This window comes from Mus caroli, unplaced genomic scaffold (genome assembly GCF_978045245.1).
Source record: "Mus caroli unplaced genomic scaffold, Mus_caroli_1 scaffold_1, whole genome shotgun sequence".
NCBI classification, from domain to species: domain Eukaryota; kingdom Metazoa; phylum Chordata; class Mammalia; order Rodentia; family Muridae; genus Mus; species Mus caroli.
In genome coordinates this window covers 163,002,470-163,021,974 of record NW_028227256.1, presented here as the reverse complement: position 1 = coordinate 163,021,974, position 19,505 = coordinate 163,002,470, and the positions used below count along the sequence as shown (strand labels likewise).

Here is a 19,505-nt window from a genome sequence, read left to right as displayed (position 1 = left end):
TTTACTCACTTTCATTACATACAAAATACTGGGTCTCAGTGAAAGGGGGTGAGGGTGGGGGAGATTTCACATTATCATTGTGAGCCTTAAGCATTGAACCTTAATCATTCCTACTCTCTCCTCTACCACGAGTCCTTGTCTTTCCCCAAGACAGTCTCCCTTCTGCTTCCTTCTTGTGTGTGTATGTGTGTTGTGTGTGTGTAAAATTCTGCATATGAGAAAAAAATAGCTTTCCTTGTGCTTTCGTATCATACATGTATATATGTGTGTATAAAATTCTGCATGTAAGAGAAGACACAAGTACATGGTTTCTGCACTTCTCCTGTTACCATCTCTGTCCTTTCTCTCCCTTTTACCGTTAGACCTCTTCCTCCCCGCTCCTACTCACCCTTCTGTCTTATGCATATGATATATTCTTCATGGCAGAAAAAAACATGTTGTGTTTGTCTTTCTGAGTCTGACTTATTTTACATAACATGGTAATCTCATTTCTACCCATTCTTTTGCATAATCTAACCCTTCTTTATGCTCACTTAAACTTAACTGAATATATGCAACATTTTCTTTATCTGCTATCTGCTATCTAGACTGCTTCTGTAGTTTGGCTTTTATGAGTGCTGCAGCAATGAACATGTATTCATGAGTATCTCTATGCTATGCTGGCTCAGATTCCTCTGGGTAAGCATGGGAGTGGTACAACTGAGTCATAGCATGGTCCTGTTTGTAGTGTTCTGGGGAACGCTTCAGACTGAGCCCCACGGGGGCTGTGGACTGCTTTATTTTCCCACCAGCAAAAGCTTTTTTTTTTTCTCTCTGAAGACCAGGCTGGCCTCGAACTCAGAAATCCGCCTGCCTCCGCCTCCCGAGTGCTGGGAGTAAAGGCATGCGCCACCACCGCCCATCCCAATATTTCACTCTTTGAGTAGATTTATTCATGGCTCTCAGACATATTTATGTATTTTGATACTATTGTGAATGGGATTGTTCCCATTTCTTTCTCAGAATGCTTGTTATAGGCAAACTGGTGGTTTTCTATATTGAGTTTTGTATATTGTTACTTTGCTTGAGGGACAAGGAAGGATAAAAGAGACTAAATATGGTTCAAGTACAAGATACGCTTGAAATAATAAGGTAATTATGAAACCCATCATTTTAAAGTTCAACAAATGTAAATTTTTAAAAGAAATGCTGGTCTCTGATCTTCTTTTAACTGCAAGTAATTGTTTGACATTGAATAGCCTTAAGGTAGAAATAAAGACATTATACATAAAATAATGAAAAATATTTCTCTTAAGGCTTACTGAATTTTGAAACTGTTTTATAATCTTTAGAGCAAAGGTGCTATTCCTTTTGACACACTTTTTAACTGCTATAGGTCATAACTCGAAATGAACTCATGCTGGAAGAGACTAGGAACACCATTACCGTCCCAGCCTCTTTCATGTTGAGGATGTTGGCGTCACTGAATCATATCCGAGCTGGTAAGAACTTCTACTCTATCATTAAAATCATTATTTTATTTGAAAACAGTAAGCCCTACCTTAGAGATCTATGTGATTTTCTTAATGTCCAAAAATGAAATCAACAACTTTAGAACTAGGATTTCTTTCTGTGAACCCTTGACCTAACACTGTAAATTATGTCCTTATAAAACTCGTTTATTGGAAAATGGTAAAATGCAAGCACAGTCACTTGAGAACTCCGTCTTAGGTAATCTTCCGGTAACCAAACCATACCATAATGCTTGGGGTACAGTGCACTGCTGGGTGGGTGTAGTGGCACTCCCTAAACCCAAGGGAGGTGGAGGAAGGAGGGAGGAAGAGCTGTCCAGAGTCACCCTAGGCTACGTAGGAAGTTCAAGGCTAGCCTGAGATACTTGAGATCCTGCCTCCACTAACAAAAATAATGAATAAGGTTATGCTGAGTATACTACCATAGATTTATGTAAACATCAGTAAAGCCCTAGTGAAAAACAAGCGTTATGTGGTAAGGAAGGAAGTTGTGTTAGTGTACTTTTCAATAATGTTTTTAAGATTTAATTATCTTTATTTTATGTGTATGAGTTTTCCTTCATGTGTATCTGGTACTGTATGTATGAAGTGCCCACAGAAGCCAGAAGAAGGTATTGGATCCTCTGGGACTGAAGTTACAGACTATGGTTAGTGGGTGTTGGGAACTGAAGCCAGGTTATAGAAGTGATCTTAATTACTGAGCCATCTCTCCAACCTCTTAATACATTTTTTAGATGATAAACTCTGGTTCAGTGACTTGTATCTGAAAACTATGTATCATTACAACTAATATTCCAGAGTAAATTGCATAATCTGTATTCATAACAGTAAAGTGTGTATTATGTATGCTTACCACTTCTCGTTGACTTCATAAATGCATTCACGTGTTGAGTATTATGCATCATTTATAGAGTACTTATATTGTATCAAATATTAACTGTTCACTTATTTATTTAGAGGGCTTCTCTGTAGTCCTAGTTGTCCTGCAGTTTGCTCTGTAGACCAGGCTGGCCTCGATTCACAGAGATCCACCTGCCTCTGCCTCCGGAGTACTAGTATTAAAGCCATGTACCACTGACACAGCAAATACTAGCCCTTTAAAAAAATTAAATACTTTATTTTAGGTTTATTTATTTTATTTTATGGTATGAGTGTTTTGCCTGCATGTACACATGCATGCCTAACACAAAGGGGATTCAAAAGAGAATATTGGATACCATAGAACTGGAGCTAGAGTTGGTTGTGATCCATTGTGTGGTGCTGGGAACTGAACCTGGGTCTTCTACAAAAGCAGCAAGTCTTCCTAACCCCTAAGCAATCTCTCCAGTCTCTCAAATATTAACCCTTTAAAGTAGGCTTTAATAATTTGCCCAGGCCATTACCTGATGAACATTAAACCTGACTTGAAGCTACATTCCCTTTGACTCAGGGTTTCACGGACAGCCCTGAGGCCAGCCCATTACTCTGACATGCTAACCCTGGATGATAAATCAAAATCTTCCTCTCCTCAGAGTTTCTAGAATTAAACTGTTCCCTCCCATCTGGTGTTTGGTGTCCTTCTGTTGTGGACAGCTTTAAGCCTGATCTATTTTAATATTTTCCACAGTATTTGGGAAATGTACCTGTCAATATCTGTCTTAAATGCTACCCTTCCTGTGGCAGTGGCTTTATGCCATTGTCTCCATACACCCTGGTGTGATACAGCTTATCTTCATACCTCACATTCATCCCTTCAGTAAGCCTAACTCCAGCGTAAAGCTCTGTGGCACAGTGCTTGCTTACTTACTGTGCCTGAGGCTCTAGGTTGAATTCCTCAGCGCTGTGGAAACCAACCAAGGACACTAAACACCTTCACTGAACTGTCTGTATAAGTCCTGAAGATAGAAAGATATGTGTATAGCATTTGCTATCCAAAAGCTAATAGTCTAGTCGGGAAAGACAGGTTACACTAGTAGTTACCTCGTTACAGTTACACTAGTAGTGTAACCTGGGTCATTGTTGTAAGGTTCATCAAGGACTTTCCAGAAAATGTGGAAGAAGGAGCTCATGAAGAAGTTGGGAAAGTTTAACAAAAAGCTTCATAGTTGTCCTGGGCAGAAGCATGACCTAGTGAATTATGCAAAAAAATGCCCCAAGCAAAGGAACAGCAGCTGCCAATGGGATATGCCTAGGAGAGCATGGTACAGTGGCCACCAAGTGTATGACATATGTGTACACTTGGATATTGAACCAGATAGGGCTTACCTTGAGGGAAGAAACTGCATTTATTTTAGTCACCATTGTTATCTCAGGTTCCTGAAATGTAGTAGATATTGAATTTTAAGAAATCTTAAAAACAGAAGTACACAAGCCTCTTACAGGTGTGTCCAACTGGTAACCCACAGGCCATGTGTCCCAAAAGAGCTGTGAATTCAGTCCAATGGAAAATCATAATTTCATTGAAAATACTGTTTCCAGTGTAAGAGGGTTTTTTGTTTTTTATTTTGGGGTTTTTTTTTTGGCAAAGTTTTTGTTTGTTTTATTTTTGCAACCCGATTGCTCTGTTTTGAAGCGTGAACTTTGTAAATGACATCAAATCACAGTGTCAGAAGGTGGAACACATCAGCATGCTCTCCAGGCTTTTCTCTCTTGCATCCCCTTCCAGGTCCCCTTAGTTAAAACTTAGCCTCTAAGACACCTTGTTTGAAAAACCACTGCAAGAGAATGTAATATATCATGGTCTTGTATGTTTAAAATTATATGGTATTGTATATACTGTATTATGTTTTCATTCTTCATTACCTTTTGAGGCCAAATTGAAAACTTATATTGGGGCTGGAGGCATGGCTCAGTTAAGAGTACATGCTGTTCTTCCAGAAGACTGACGTTAGGCAGCTCACAGCCGCCTGCATCACCAGCTCCAGGGCTTCCAGGGCCTCCAGCCTCAACAGGCACCTGCACTCATATACACATGCCTACTGGGCATGCGTGCACATACATATAATTTAAAACATTGAAAAGTAAATCTTAAAAAAAAAACAAAACCTTTAAGAACCAGGTTTGGTGGTGTATGACTTTAATCCTAGCCCTAGAAATGCAAGGCAGGTAGATCTCTGTGAATTAGAGGCCAGCCTGGTCTACAAAGCCAGCCAAGGCTACATAGTAAGACCTTGTTTCCGAAAAAACAAAAACCAAACCAAGACATCTGTATATACTAGTGAGTAGATTTTTACATACTTAAGTTTTGAATTAGAAATATTTTTTGTGGTTTTAAATGAAGCTCTAGAGGTTATTTACGATAGATACTAAAAGGATTTTGAGTGTGTATGATTCTTATGTCTGTTTTCCAGACCGTCTGGAAGGTGACAGATCGGAAGGTTCAGGTCAGGAGAATGAAAATGAGGATGAAGAATAAAGAACTCCTTGGCAAGCACTTAGATGTTCTGAGATTTGTATACGACATTTATTATATTTTTTTTTTCTTTACAGAACTTTAGTGCAATTTAAGGCTATGGGCTTTTTTTGGAGTTCTTCCCCATTTTTGGGATAACCAAACATTGGTTTGGAATGAGTGTGTGCATGAGTTGGGAGAGTGTGTAAAACAACGTAAGCAAAATGTTTTTGAAACTTTTTGCCGTGTATGGAGTCCTTAAAAAAAAAAAAAAAAAAAAAAGCAAAGTGCAATACTTCCTAACCCTCAGATGTGGGAGCTTGGATCAATGTTGAAAAGTCATTTTCATTGTAGTGAAAATGTTGGTTCAAATAAATTTCTACACTTGCCATTTGCATGTTTGTTGCTTTCTAATTAAAGATGTTGGTTGCTTTAAGATATCCTAAATTTGACTTTTTATTTAATTCTTTGCTACTTTACCCACATTTTCTAGTCATTTCTCTAACAAAAGAGGGCTTGCTGTTTTCTGAATTTAATAGTCCTTTCCATCTTGACCTCTGTGTGACCAGATAATGTAAAAGGCCTTTACATTATTCTTCCCTTCTTCACTTTTCTTGAGCTACTTCTCATGATCTGTTGATACCTCATCCAAATCAGTCACTGAGTCTTATAGATGGTTTACATTAGCACAAACTCAAGGTTCTGTCTTCTGGTCTACCTCTCTGTCCATATTCCTGAATTACTATGATCAGTTAGCTGACTCTAGCATCCACCTCCACTTCAGACAGTCCTCCAGGCCTATGTGTACCTTACAGTGTTTTCCTGAACTGTTCCGTAGACATAACCTCTTCCACCTCCTACATTGTCTGTGTTTCCCTCAATCTAATGACATCTATACATTTCTCCAACCTACTTACAAAAAATAAAGTCTTTTCTCAGCACCTGGTTATTGGTTATATACTTTCTAATGTCACCCCACAGGCATCCATAGCTGCCAGCCTCTTCCAGAAGCCAGAGCTGCCAGATGGGAGAGGAGCCCATGCTGCCTCCTGATCCCTTACAGATAAAAATTCCTGGGCAAGCAGAGTGCTCTACCTGTTGTTTAGTTCAATAAAAGGAAGGACTACTTCAAAAACAGGAGTCTCTCTCTCTCTCTCTCTCTCTCTCTCTCTCTCTCTCTCTCTCTCTCTCTCTCTCTCTCTCTCTCCTCTCTCTCTCTCTCACACACACACACACACATGCATGCACACACACCTTTTGCTGTTCCTGGCTTATAGGCAGGATAAGACATGAGTCTCTTTGAGAGGATGTCTTTGGTTTTCTAGTCAGTGAACTCTTGGCATCTGTCTCACTTACAAAGGACAGCCGCTCAGCTCAGCTGCTTTTCTGTGACCTTTAGTTGAGCCAGTAACTGCCTTCACTATCCCTCCTTGCCAGCCAGCAGTTAGAGAAGAAAATGAACCAAGTGCTTGGGCTGGTCATTGAACACATCCTAAAACAGCCATCCTATACTACCAAAACTAGAACACCGATGCCGCAGAGAAAGTGTGGAGTTCTCAAGGCTGAACTGTAGGTCCATATTGTATCTCATCCATCACCTTCAGTGCTAGCCTTGAACTCTAGCTCTGGACCACATCTGGAAACGGCTTCCAGACCCTGCAGAGCTGCCTGACAGATGAAAGGCACAGCAGACCTGACAGTCTGCCACACTCATCTCAAGCATGGGCCCTCTCTGTTGGTGCTTTTAGTGTATTTGCTATGCCAGCTGCTTTTCATTAAAAGCAGTTTGCTTTTGGTTTAATTAGCAGGTAGCTTAACTGTTCCTGTTATTTTCTTTGACCTAAATATCCTGCCAGAAGAAATGACTGAACCAGACACTGAGAGGTAGACATAAACTTTCTCCAGCTGGGCCACAAACCATCATGAAGATGCAGCAACAGAGGCATTTCTATTTGGAATATGGACCCACAACCCACAAGTTGGCTGCAAACTCAAGAGCACCTGCTGCTAGCAGAAGATAGATAGCTTTGTCATGGAAAGTAGGGGTGACATTAGGCCAGCAGCATGGATTTGCTAGAGGGCAGAGGGTGCTGGAAGACTCAGGTCAAAGGATAATTGCTAGGCAAAGATCAGAACAAAACCAAAGGGCAGGTGTCTACACTGTCCCTGTACACTGATGGAGATATGGGAACTGCGGGTGTTCTGTTCATTTTCCTGGAGTAGGCCAGCTAGACAAATAGTTAAGGATACATAGCAAAGACAAAATTTTGTCCTGGCCACTTCAGGATTCAGTGGAGAGAGAGTGGAGTGGCAGAGAGGAGACTGGCCCCAGGGTTCTACACACTCAGAAAAAAAAAGATGGTGTTGGTATAAGCAAGGGAAGGGAAAAGATAAAGCATGCACCTTGTGCAGGGGTGGTTGTGTTTATGCTAAAATCTGCTCCTCAGTATCTCTGTTTTGATATGAAAGGGAGACTGAAGAGGTAGGGAGGTGGGGAGGGAGATGAAAAAGCACTAGTTCATTAAACCTCTTAAAAACCAGGCTTAAAGCTGGGCAGAATGGCGCACACCTTTGATCCCAGCACTTGGGAGGCAGAGGCAGGATGGTTTCTGTGAGTTTAAAGACAGCCTGGGCTACAATAAAAAAGAAAAAGCAGGCTTAGAGTGTCTTGAATATAGTATGCAACAGTCTTGTAACCCAATACTTCTTGAGTTTAACTGCCTTGGGAAGTTTAACTATCAGTGGGTCCATCCAAGTGACTTTAATATGGGGATGCTCACTCCCAATTCTGCAATAAGTTTCTCAATATTCAGTCCTCTTGTTAGCCCGTGGGGAGGTGAGATAGGAATAGGGCTATAGGAAGTTCGGGGAAGGGACAGGCATCCAGAAATGTTCATAGAGCACAAGTCCAAGTACAAACTGACAATTTACACAGATACACACATTCCAAAAACATTTAATCAGGTAAACAAAACTAGTCTAAACACACTTTTACTTATTCATAAATACTGATTTACATATAATAACCCAGACAATTTTATCCTCAAAAACACCATCCAAAACTTCAAGTTAAATATATTTCAGGATTAGGTTGGGCTTTTAATTTTGAAGTTTGGTTTCTAACCATGTCTTCTTTCAGGTATACATCATCATCAGAACAGAATACAGGACATTTGTAAGCATGCCTATACCACCAACAGATCCATTCCTAGGCATACAGGCTTTCTACCACACTTAGCATGGTCTTTGGGAAGAACTGGCTCATCTGTGATTTTTTTTTTTTTTTTTTGGTGTTTCAAATAGTGTCAAAAGGAAAACCAGAAGTGACTGCTGTCTCCTAAGCCATGAATACTGCTTTTAAAAATTCATTTTTAAATAAATGCAATTGACAATGAGCAGAACTGTGCTTGTGGCAATCATGTGCAGATCAGCGTTTGTGCTTTGAATTCTTTCCAACAGATGATCACCTGACATTGGGACTTTCTGGGGAGCCGGGGTCTGGAGCCCCTTGTTTCTTCTTATTTAATAAAACCCAGCTGGCCCACTCTGCTAAGGATGACCTTTAACCTATTCCTTGGGCTACAGGCTTGATCTTCTCTCAGCCTCATGACCAAGACGAAGTGATTTGGCCCTGATCTCGTTTTGAGACACAGGTTTTCTATGGCCTTCCTGGATCCTCATTGTCTCTACCCCTAACCCACAGAACAGTACCTGCCTGTCCCTCCTTGTAGCCATTCATGGCTGGTCACAACCATGGTCCTGTGGTTCATGTCATAACTCCCTTCCTTCATCCCCAGGCTTTCTCTGGTTCTGAACACTCAGGGGAATGGCATGGACACCTATCCCTCCTCTAAATCTTCCATCAGGGCTTGGAAGACAAGAGCTCTGGGAACTGGGAGCCAGACACTTGTCACTGCTGGACAGAGCAGTCCTCAGCACCTAACGGCATTGGGGTGGGGTAGGATGTTCTTTCTGGGTATAAGGAAGGTCAGTGTTGAATTGATGTCCTTTGGGATTCTACAGATCATCTTTAATTCAGGGTAATGTAGAAATACTTGTTTTGTGTGCAATCAGGCCATTCGTGGGGAATGAAGCCTGCCCGTTTCTGTTCCTACTAACCTCTTGCATTCCAGATCCTACTCAGCTTTTCCAACATCCTCTCTATTGTCTGCTTCTTGTCAGAATTCCTTCATTTCCATTAAGCCCTTTTGTACTGAATAGGAACTAAGTTCCCAGGCAACAACCCTCAACAAGATTAAGTATCCTGAATTGGATAACATGTCTTTTGAAGGTTCCGGTATTAAGAGATCCTTGTAAAACAGGAAGGAGTTGGCCCCATCAGATACACTGAGAAGCAAGGCCAGTGTCTCAGGTCTATGTCCTGTGCTGGATGCACCATGAGCATTTCTGTAGTCTGCCAAGCACCCTATGCAGGCAGTATCCTTGGATTCTGTGTCCCTATATATAGATTACAAAACTTCATTTTACAGATGCAAGAGTAATTTGCCCCCGAACGCCTAGCCAGTTAATTGGCAACCTGAAATCTTAACTCACAGTCATCACACACCAGCAGCATCCCTACTGTATCCCTTCTGCCTGAAGCAAAGGGAGATGGTGCATTTGAAAACTTCAATTAGTGCCTAGCACCTAATGGGCTCTTAGCCGTTTTTTAAGTGAGGCACACAGTGAGACCTAATACATGCCTGTTCTTGGCCCCCTCTTGTTCAGCCACATCACCCTCATTATTCCTTCCACACAGGCTGGAGGTATGAAATGAGGCTGGACATGTATCCTGAGTTCATCTCATGATCCATTGAGGAATGTCTCTCTAATCTGCAAGGCTAAGGAGCACATTGTCCATTTGAAAAAGCACTCCATCTCAACAGACCAGCAAGCTCTCTCACTGTATCAACATTATTTTCTGCCTCTTGTCTAGTTCCAAACTACAGTGGTCTGTTGCTTATACTGAGTTTGTCCTGGGGGTGAAGGTTGAATTCTTGGTTGAAAGATGGGATCAGTTATACAAATGAGAAATTACAAACATTAGCACCAATGGGCCATGGTGCAGTGATTTAAGATCACACAGCCCAGTACAGATAGTTCCTGTGAACTCCAACAGGGGTTGCATGCATATCTATATATATGATAAGAATCAGCTACAAGGCTAGGGACTTGTAGTCATGGCAGAGCTCAGAGGAACAAGCCACCATGTTTTGTTTTTGTGTTTTTTTTTTTTTTTCCTCTCCACAACAATACTGCTGCCATCTAATGTCTAAGGTCTTGAACCTCCCATTTGGGTTGTCTGGTCAGGGAAAAGCAAGGTGCTGAGCTGTATACACTACAGTGCTGGACCCAGTGCCTTCTCGGATGCAACAGGTCACACGGCTGGCATCTGGAACACAGCACAGGAACCAAGACAAGGGCAAAATCTTGGTAAAGCAGCAGCAGAGATGGGCCACGGCCCTACAAGTGATCCTGTCAGAGTCAGAAGGACTGAGGTATTTAAAGCAAAACAAGTGGCCACATGTCCCACCTACCCCCACCTATGGTTCCCCTGGGAAGGCCTCGGGCCTGCCACTACACAGAAGTTTGCAGCAGGTTTTGCCATTACATTGCCAGGGCTTAATTGGGATGGTGGGCTTCTGCACAAAAGGCAGGTATCCTCCAGAGAGGACAAAAGAGACTACATGGAATGACCTCTCCCTCTCTCCCCACCCCACTTCTCTCTAGCTCACTTGGGCAAACCAGAATCCCTGAATATGCAAAACCATGGTTCTGGCCCCTAAAAATCCCCCCAAGACACAGTCCAGATGGTCACCTGCTTCATTGGCTCAACCATAGCACCCTAGCCGGAATACTCCGGTGAGGTGCTGACAGATCCACAGTGTTAGGCAGATGAGTAGGCTTCAAATCCTTTAAAAGGGATCACTTCTTGAATACTGGAGACTCCTGGGGTCAACCAATAGGGTTCAGAGGCCTCAGCATCCTTTCCATAAAGGCTAGCCCAGGGCAGTCAGAAAAGAGCTCTCTACCCTTTGAGTCTTAAGCCAATCCATTGTACCAACTGACAACCCGTACCTAGGGGGCGTGTTCCACTTCGGTGCATACTGGGTAATTGGGAAAAGGGACCCTCCAGACACCGGGCAAGTACTAGAAAAGGAGAACAAAATACACAGAGAAGACAGGCGCTGCAAGGGATGCAGGACCCGTCCTCCCTGCCACTCCCCTGCACCGGTGACCTGGAGTAGGTGACAAAATCAAGCACCCAAAGGCTCAAGCCAAGCCTCAGGAACCACAGGCAAGGCACTGTCACACCAGAAGCCAGGCAGCCCACAGGAAACACTTGAAAAGTAAACCACTCAATTGGCTGCCTCGTGGCAGATATGGCAAGGTCTTAAGACTTCCTCTGCTCTGTGTGGTGGACAGCCCTGCTCATCGCTTATCTAAAGCAGCCAGGCTTAAGAGCAGCAGAAAAGATCATCTTACAGACCCCCCCACAGCAAGCACTCAAAGCCCAAACTTGTTCTAGCTCAAAGAGCAAGAGCAATCCAAGCCAACAAACCCCACCCACTGTCCCACATCTGCCTCAGCTGTGGCACCCTCTTCATACCCACGGCTCAGTAGTCGGCAGTTAGGACTGCCCTAGACAGCCAAACAACACAAAGACAGACGTGAGGGCCAGAGCATGCAGGTGCTCTTCCTGTACTCACTGGGCACACCCTCAAAAGTATACAGATCCTGGGTCACCCGCCAGTCATGTTCAGTTTGGCTCCATCTCTTAAATTACAGATTCAGAAGCCATCAAAGGTCAGAGCTGGAATTACCTTGGAGGCTACTTGTTCCCACTCCCACACCTTTCTTTTCTCCACATGGCCTAGTGACGGGACAGGATGTTCCAGGTGACGTGCAGACAAAAGCCAAGCTGGGTCAAGAACCCAGGCTATGAACTCGGGTCCAGTGCCCTTTCTACCTTGAGCCAGCCCCAAACTTGCTATGACAGTCACAATTGCCTCTGGAAAGTGAGGCCAACTATGTTTGCCAGTCACTCAAGCATCTCCTATATCTCCCCCCAAGTTCCCCTCATCTGCACATGACCTCAAGTCCCAGGCTTAGTGATGTGCCTTAACCTCCTGGTTTTATTATTCTGGAAATGAAGTGCTTGGTATTCGCCCTTTCTTTTATAGTGGTTTCTCCCTTCTTTTCAAATAATAGTAATAATAAAAATCTGTCAACAAGGAAGTGGGTGGGGTGGCCACATCTTGGGTGGCCTGTGGGCTGTTTATTGGCCGGCAGCAAGTGCTACCCAAGAGCAAGTCCTAACTAGGGCAGTAGATATGGGGTGTCTATGTAGGGTGCTCTACTCAGGAGCTCTCTGGACTGTTTTTGCATTTAGTCTAGTACTTGTGGTCCCACGCTGCCTGGATCAGAGCCCCCAGATGGTCTGACAGTGCTAGGGGGAGCCATTCTGTCCCCATGAGGGGCACGGAGTAGGGATTGCCTCGAGAGGCCTCACTGAGACCAGGGACAGCTGAAGCAGCTGGATACCATTGAAGACAAGAGCCACATGGTGGCTTCCCTTTCACATCCACCATCTCTAGTCCTCCTGAAGCCCCAGCCACATCTCCATCTGCTTCTAATGTGTGCTTTGGAAGCCTCGTTCCATCCCAGGAGCCCTGAAGCAGCCCACATGTGCTTTACAGAAGACAACTGAAGTCAGAGACTGGAGACAGTACTTTCAATTCTCCTGGCTGCATACCAGATGTTTCCTTCCCGGTGTCTGGCCCTCTCTGAGTGGTGACATGTTCCAGGGTTTTGGCACAGGCACCAGTACCAGTAGCTCTGCTGCGGCCCCACTGCCCTCTGAAGCCTTCATCTCTGTTCTGCAGCTAAGACATTCCCTTCTTTGATGCTCTGTAGATGCAGCCTCTGATTCACAAGAGTTCTGCTGCCTCGACGACCCCCAAAGCTAGCCCCTGGGACGGTCCGTGCTGTGAACAAGACCCCTGGCAGAGCCTCCTCCCCAAATAAGTTGATTTTGGCTTCAGCCTCAATGGCTTTAGCCAAGCTGGCTGCGTAACTGTCCAAGGATTTGTGTACTTCAGCTTTCACATGAAGAAGAGAGTTCTTGGCAGCCTCTGTGGGAGAAGGCAGAAAGGAAGGTTAGCAAAAAGGGATATGGTCTCTGCTGGCTTGCTACTCATGAGAGAGCAGACAAGCGAAGATTACAGGTATGGATTTTGACATCAGAGTCCCCAGGCTAAAATCTTGGACTTCACAATTTACATCCTGAGAAAGGCCAGACATTTTCTAGTTTAGTTTCCTTGACTATATAAAGAGAAAAAATTCACATGGTTACTGCGAATGAGTAAATTCTACCCGAAATGTTTTAGCTTTTACGTCTTCAATAGAATTTTCTTCTTTTAGCTCCTGGGTTGAACAGCCTAGGCTGTAAGCTTGCACATACTCAAAGGCCATGTCTCCTCCGCATTTCCCTCAGAGCCTCCCTCACTGTAGAGAGCCTCACGTTTGGAAGTGATGTCAACAATTCCACCATCCTGGGAAGGATTAGGAGCTCTGACACTACACTGAATGGAAAAGAGGGACAGAGGTGGCGCCTAATGACCAAACCTGAGCACTGGGTCACAGACCGTACTGCCTAAGCTCTCGGGGTATCTAGGGACCTTCTCCCCTTATGTTTTCTGGAGAACAGGCAGTTTGTGCCCCACTCTCCAGGAAGGAAGTGGAGACCTTAGCAGCACTAGTTTGCTCCCTACACAACATAACTGTTACCCCCTGCTCTAGCACCTTGCTCTCAGCACCCAACCAGCAGAGGGCGCTTCCAGCCCACTCCTAGGACACAAAGGGGCAGGCTGGGATCTGCGTGAGAGGTCTGGGAAGGAGATGGACTCGCTGTCCAGTAGAAGGGGAGTGTAAACTCTCAGAGCTGCTAGCTCTGTATTGAATCTGCTTTGCCAGAAAAGTAGATACTTACCATCCTCTCTGAGCTCCTCTCCCACCTCTCCCCTCACTCTGCAAGGGAGTGGAGCAGGGCAGAGGGAGACTTATTTGCATACTCAGCATTTACACCTTAAAGCCCCTGGCTCCAGCAGACTCAAGGTTCCTTATACCAGTGGCTATTCTCCCTTGGAGACAGGAGAAAAAGAGACTCCTACACAGGAGTGGCTCCCCTTGGCTTGTCTGGAGTGGAAACTAGCCCCAGGTCCCTAAGCATCAAGGATGCTCTGTGTTAACAGATGAAGCAGGAAAGCCCAGTCAGCGGGCTCTGGTCCCTGCAGGTTCCAGGGCCATTCATCAGGATGGCAGCTTGGCCTCCACTCACAGGGCCATATTTCCACTATTCGTCAGAGGGGACGGGCTAAGAGGAGAGGTTCAGATTTATAACTGGATACTATCCATAAAGGGGGGCAACTACTGTGGAGTAGGGGGCACGGGAACTATTTCATCCAATCAGGCTAGTTCCTGAGAAAGTTGGGAATTGTTTTTGAGTTCTCTCTCTGTCTCCCTGTCACTGTCTCTCTGTGTATCTGTGTGTGTGTTTGTCTACATGTGTGTCTGTAACTGTGTGTGTGCCTGTGTATGTATGTGTGTGTGGGTGTGTCCTTGCTCTGTGTGTGTGTACACGTGTATGTGTATTTGTGACTGTGTGTCTATGTGTATATGTGTCTGAGTGTGTGTATATGTGTATGTGACTGTGTGTGTACTGGCTAGTTCTGTGTCATCTTGACACAGGCTGGAGTTATCACAGAGAAAGGAGCTTCAGTTGGGGAAGTGCCTCCACGAGATCCAGCTGTAAAGCATTTTCAATTAGTGATCAAGCAGGGAGGTCCCCTTGTGGGTGGTGCCATCTCTGGGCTGGTAGTCTTGTGTTCTATAAGAAAGCAGTCTAAGCAAGCCAGGGGAAGCAAGCCAGTAAGGAGCATCCCTCCATGGCCTCTGCATCAGCTCCTGCTTCCTGACCTGCTTGAGTTCCAGTCCCGACTTCCTTTAGTGATGAACAACAATGTGGAAATGTAAGCTGAATAAACCCTTTCCTCCCCAACTGTTTCTTGGTTATGATGTTTGTGCAGGAATAGAAACCCTAAGACAGTGTGTCTGAGTGTGTATCTGAGACTGTGTATCTATGTGTGTATGTAACTGTGTGAGTGTGTGACCGTAATTATGTATGCGACTGTGTGTGGTTGTATGTATATGTCTATGTGTTTGTCTGTGTATGTATGTATGTATGTGTGCATATGTGTCTGTGCTGTGTGTGTGTTCATGGTATCTGCTGTGAGTGTATCTGTGTATGTTTGTGTATGTGTACCTGTGTATGTGACTGTGTATGAGTGTATGTATGTATATGTGACTGTGTGTGTTTGTATGTGTCTGTATGTGTGACTGTATACGTGGTACGTGTGTGTCTACAGCTGCATTTGTCCCACCTTGGATGCTGCTTGCTGTGAGTCAGATGCCTCAGAATTCAAGACTCAAGTGTCCCTAGTGGGGCTTCAGTGATGAGAAGGAGGCAGAGGCGATGAAGTCTTGGCATGTTCTATGGTAAGAATGAGGCTAGAATCCCCTCCTTGCCCACATGTCTACTGAGACACTTCCATAAGCCAACCTTTGATCTGTTCCACTTCGTCCTCAAATGTCACGGAGCTCCTCCTCTTGGGTGGGCAAGTGCAGTGCTGGGGAGGGTTGTCCTCAGAAGTGCCGTCTTCCAACAGCATCACATCCGTCCCTAAGGCAGGCAGAGGATGCACATGTATCTACAGACACCAAGGCCTCTTCTTCCCCCCTCTCTCTTAACTGATGACCCTGGCCCCGGCCCTTCAATACCAAAAGCATGCCCAGCTGCCTGTCCTGAAGCAGATGCCCTACGAACATCATGGGTGTGTCATCCATCCCAGGGTTTCACAGACAGGGGAGGAGCTGCCACACCACCGGCTGAATCTAGTGTACTAGTGAGTGGACAGCACCTGAGGAATAGCACCCAGGTCACCGAGGTTGTCCCTCCTGTACACCTGTACCACCTCTGCCTTGGCTTGTTTCCTGTTACCTTAGGGCACTGTGTCCAGGAACCCTTGGTAGGATAGGGATAGGACTTGTAGCCAACACCTAGATGACGTCATCAGTCAGAAAAAAAAAAAATCCTGTCTTCCCTGAGGCTGTCCTCTCCTCTGGTACCCAGAGGGCTGCACATTGTATGATGTCTTAGGAACCGTGGGTCATGAGGTTCCTTCAACCAGTGTCCTTCTTCTGTGGTCGGAGGGAAAGGCCAGTCTCTGCCATTCCCCAGTCGGCTTCCCCAGAATAAGACAGTAGAGTTCCAGTCTCTGACATCTGTCCACTGAGCCCTGCCTCGCCCAGAGCCAGGGCTTCGTTCTGATTTCACTAACAGCTATCTCTCCTACCCTAGAGATGACTTTTCCAAAGCTCCCAGTGAGCTTTGGAATGAAGGCTCAGCTCTTAAAGGCTCACAACCAAAAAGATAAAAGTTCCCAGGGGTGTGGAAACAGAAGAGCTTGGAGTTCACTGCCTCTCTTGCTGCTTGTCTGGTGATTTGAAACCACTCCCTCTATGGCCTAGAGCATCAACATGCACCAGCTCCTGATGTGGCCAGGTGCCTCACCAACATAAATCTGTGAATAAGGTGAAGAAAGCTTCCTGTCTCTGACCATGTTGTCCCCGATCAGGGCCACTCAGCCAAAATAGGATCTGGCCACCATGGCTCCCCACAAACACAAGGAGCAGGCCCTAACTTTAGGAAGCCAGTAGCAGGAAGGAAGCTGAGAAACAAATGGGTGGAGTCTAGGGCCTGAGCCGTCAACGATGGCATAATTAGTATAATTATTATATAATTAGTATAGTTTTTCACATTTAACTTTTCAAAGGCTTTCTCGTACTTTTCAACCTCACATCATGTGATGGGGAGAGAGAAGGAGCCAATGGGCCCATTTAATAGAGGAGAGAACAGAGGCGTGGGAAAGCTGACAGGCTGGAAGCTGTGGCAGGAAACCTAGCCTCTGCCTCGTACCATCCCCCCTTCCACAGTCAGCCCTCCATAGTCCGTCCTCCACAGTCCCCACTCCACAGTCCGTCCTCCACAGTCCTCCACAGCCCTCCACAGTCCGTCCTCCACAGTCCCCACTCCACAGTCCTCCACAGCCCTGCATAGTCCTTGGGGAATGGCCGGTCTCCCAGCAGCAGTTAACACAGCCAACTTACACAAGCGAGGGGTTTTCAGGGTTTTCAGAGTACCGCCTTACCTGAATCCTGAGAGTAGCTGAAGCCTGTGTCTCCGGTGCTGCTGCTGTGTCCCAGGGACTGTCCGCCTGCCATGAGCGCCGTGAGGTGTGGGGACAGACCCAAGTCTGAAAAGCAAAGTTGGCATTGGTAGAATAAACCCAGGCTCCTAGAGCTGGCTGGCGGGCTCGGGCTTCCTGCTGGGCAGCTGCCTTCTCAGCTTCTGGCCCCCCTACCAACTCCTTTTTGAATTCTGTCTCTTGGAAAACTCACTCCTGATCCACTGGGAGACAGATAACCCTGGGTGCTTTCCCCGGATTTTGACCCTTGTTTCTTTCCCACAGGGAAACTTCCTGACCATGTCAGAAACCAAGACAGGTGAGGAGAAAACTTAACAGCCATAAATAGTTCAAAAGCCTTCCCAAAAGTGGAGTCTGGAGAAGGTGCAAAGATAAAGACGTCTGTCATCTGATGGGTCTTTGTCTGTGCCATTCCATAACAGAAGAATAAAGACAGACAGGGTGACCTGGGAAAGAGAACTGAAGTTCATGCAGGGGACTGGAAAGAGCATCCTTCTCACCAAGGATGGCTGGCCCGGGAGACTGTCCAGTGGTGGGCGCCACCCACCATCTCAAAGCAGCTGGACCCCACCCTAGCTCTTCCAGTCTCAGCCTCAGCACCCCCTCCCCAGTGTCGGAGGAGCAGAGGGGGTGAAGCAGAGGCTGTGGCACTGAGACGCCCGGGGCAGAGGCTGCTGGGAGGCTACAAGAGAACTCTCCTCTGGAAAGCCAGCCAAGAAAGCTGTGTGGGCACAGCTGTGTGGGTGCTGAGAACCGGGCGCCTGTGGGATGACGCTTCCGGTTCACCCCACAACAAGGAAGCCTGCCGGCTCCACCTCAGAGGCTTCCCAGCTAAAGGGATAAGACGGTTCTCTACACAGCTAAGAAAAGTCCCCAGCATGACAGACATAGGAGAAAAAGAGGGACTGGCGGGGGGGGGGGGGGGGGGGGAGACGACACGTCCCTAAGAGGAGACAACAGGTCTGGAGAGATCGCTCAGAGGTTAAGAGCACTGACTGCTCTTCCAGAGGTCCTGAGTTCAATTCCCAACAACCACATGATGGCTCACAACCATCTGTAAAGGGATCTGATGCCCTCTTCTGGTGTGTCTGAAGACACCTACAGTGTACTCATGTACCTAAAATAAATAAATAAATAATTCTTAAAAAAAAAAGAAGACAACAAAGATCTTAAAGAAAAGTCATTAACTGGGGTACATAGTAAAGTTCAAAAACTATCTGTGAAGAGCTGAAGGATTATTGAAAAACTAAAGATAAAAATCTTTAATAAGAGCTATCCTATGTAGTATCTGGGGAGTAAAAAAAAAAAAAAAAAAAAAAAAACTCTTAGAAATTACAAACAAGCCTAATAGATTTAATGGGCACTATGATTGAATGTGCCCCTGAAAAGTTCCTCTGCTGGGAACTTAATTCCCAAGGCAACAGCGTTGAAAGGTGGGGCCTAAAGAATGCACTAATGCTGTTGTCACAGAAAAAGTCAGTTTCCTTAAGAACAGCCATGAGGCTGGAGAGGCGGCCTAGAGGTTAAGAGCACTTGCTACTCTTACAGAAAGTCTAGGTTTAGCTCCCAGCCTACACACGGTGGCTCAACACCTTCTGAAATCTCAGTGCCAAGGGATCTGATGCCCTCATCTAGCCTCTGACAGTGCCAGGCAGGCATAGGCATACACACGCATACATGCAGGCCAGACACTCATATTCACAGTCACAAAACGAAAACAAATAAATGAAGAGGAGGAAAAGAGGGAGAAAGGAGGAGAAGGAAGAAGAGAAAGAGGAAGAAGAGGAAGAGGCTGAGGAGGAGGAAGAGAAGGAAAAGGAGGAATAGAAGGAGCAGAAGGAGCAGAATGGTTTTGGTTTAATCTTGAGTTTGGCCTTTTGCTCTCTGGTCGGGCCCTCCCTTGACTCCCTTCTGTTAGGGGATGGCACAGACAGAGGCCCATCAGATGACAGTGCTGTGCTCTAAAGACTTCCAACCGAGGCCGGGCACAGTGGTGCAGACCTTTAGTCCCAGCACTAGGGAGGCAGAGGCAGAACTCACAGGTCTCTGTGAGTTCAAGACCAGCCTGGTCTAGAGTTAGTTTCAGGGTAGCCAGGGCTACACCTGAAACCCTGGCTGGGGGAGAGAAGGAAGATGGAACAGGGACTTCCAGCCTTCCAAAATCTTAAGCCAAGTATAAATAGCCTAATAGATTTAATGGGCAGTATGGTTGAATGTGCCCCTTAAAAGTTTCTCTGCTGTGGGCTGGAAAGATGGCTCAGCAGTTAATAGAATAGCACTGAATGCTCTTCCAGAGGT

The 19,505-nt window shown here is 45.5% G+C and overlaps 2 protein-coding genes across 5 annotated transcripts in view; one reads left to right on the top strand and one right to left on the bottom strand.

The window, feature by feature from the left end:
* Dcaf6 (DDB1 and CUL4 associated factor 6) overlaps positions 1-5,272 on the top strand; it is a 117,517-nt gene extending 112,245 nt beyond the window's left edge. For all 3 annotated transcript variants that reach the window (XM_029478272.2, XM_021161509.3, XM_021161442.3), the window contains 2 exons: positions 1,376-1,481; positions 4,841-5,272. In XM_029478272.2, the coding sequence (XP_029334132.1) occupies positions 1,376-1,481; positions 4,841-4,905 (171 nt within the window). In that variant the 3' untranslated portion in view covers positions 4,906-5,272. The remainder of the gene's footprint in view (positions 1-1,375; positions 1,482-4,840) is intronic.
* Positions 5,273-10,092: 4,820 nt separating this feature from the next.
* Positions 10,093-19,505, bottom strand: part of Gpr161 (G protein-coupled receptor 161) — a 42,738-nt gene continuing 33,325 nt past the window's right edge. For both annotated transcript variants that reach the window (XM_029483659.2, XM_021167111.3), the window contains exons 4-6: positions 17,151-17,255; positions 15,503-15,622; positions 10,093-13,016 (exon numbers count right to left, since the gene is read on the bottom strand). In XM_029483659.2, the coding sequence (XP_029339519.1) occupies positions 12,751-13,016; positions 15,503-15,622; positions 17,151-17,255 (491 nt within the window). In that variant the 3' untranslated portion in view covers positions 10,093-12,750. The remainder of the gene's footprint in view (positions 13,017-15,502; positions 15,623-17,150; positions 17,256-19,505) is intronic.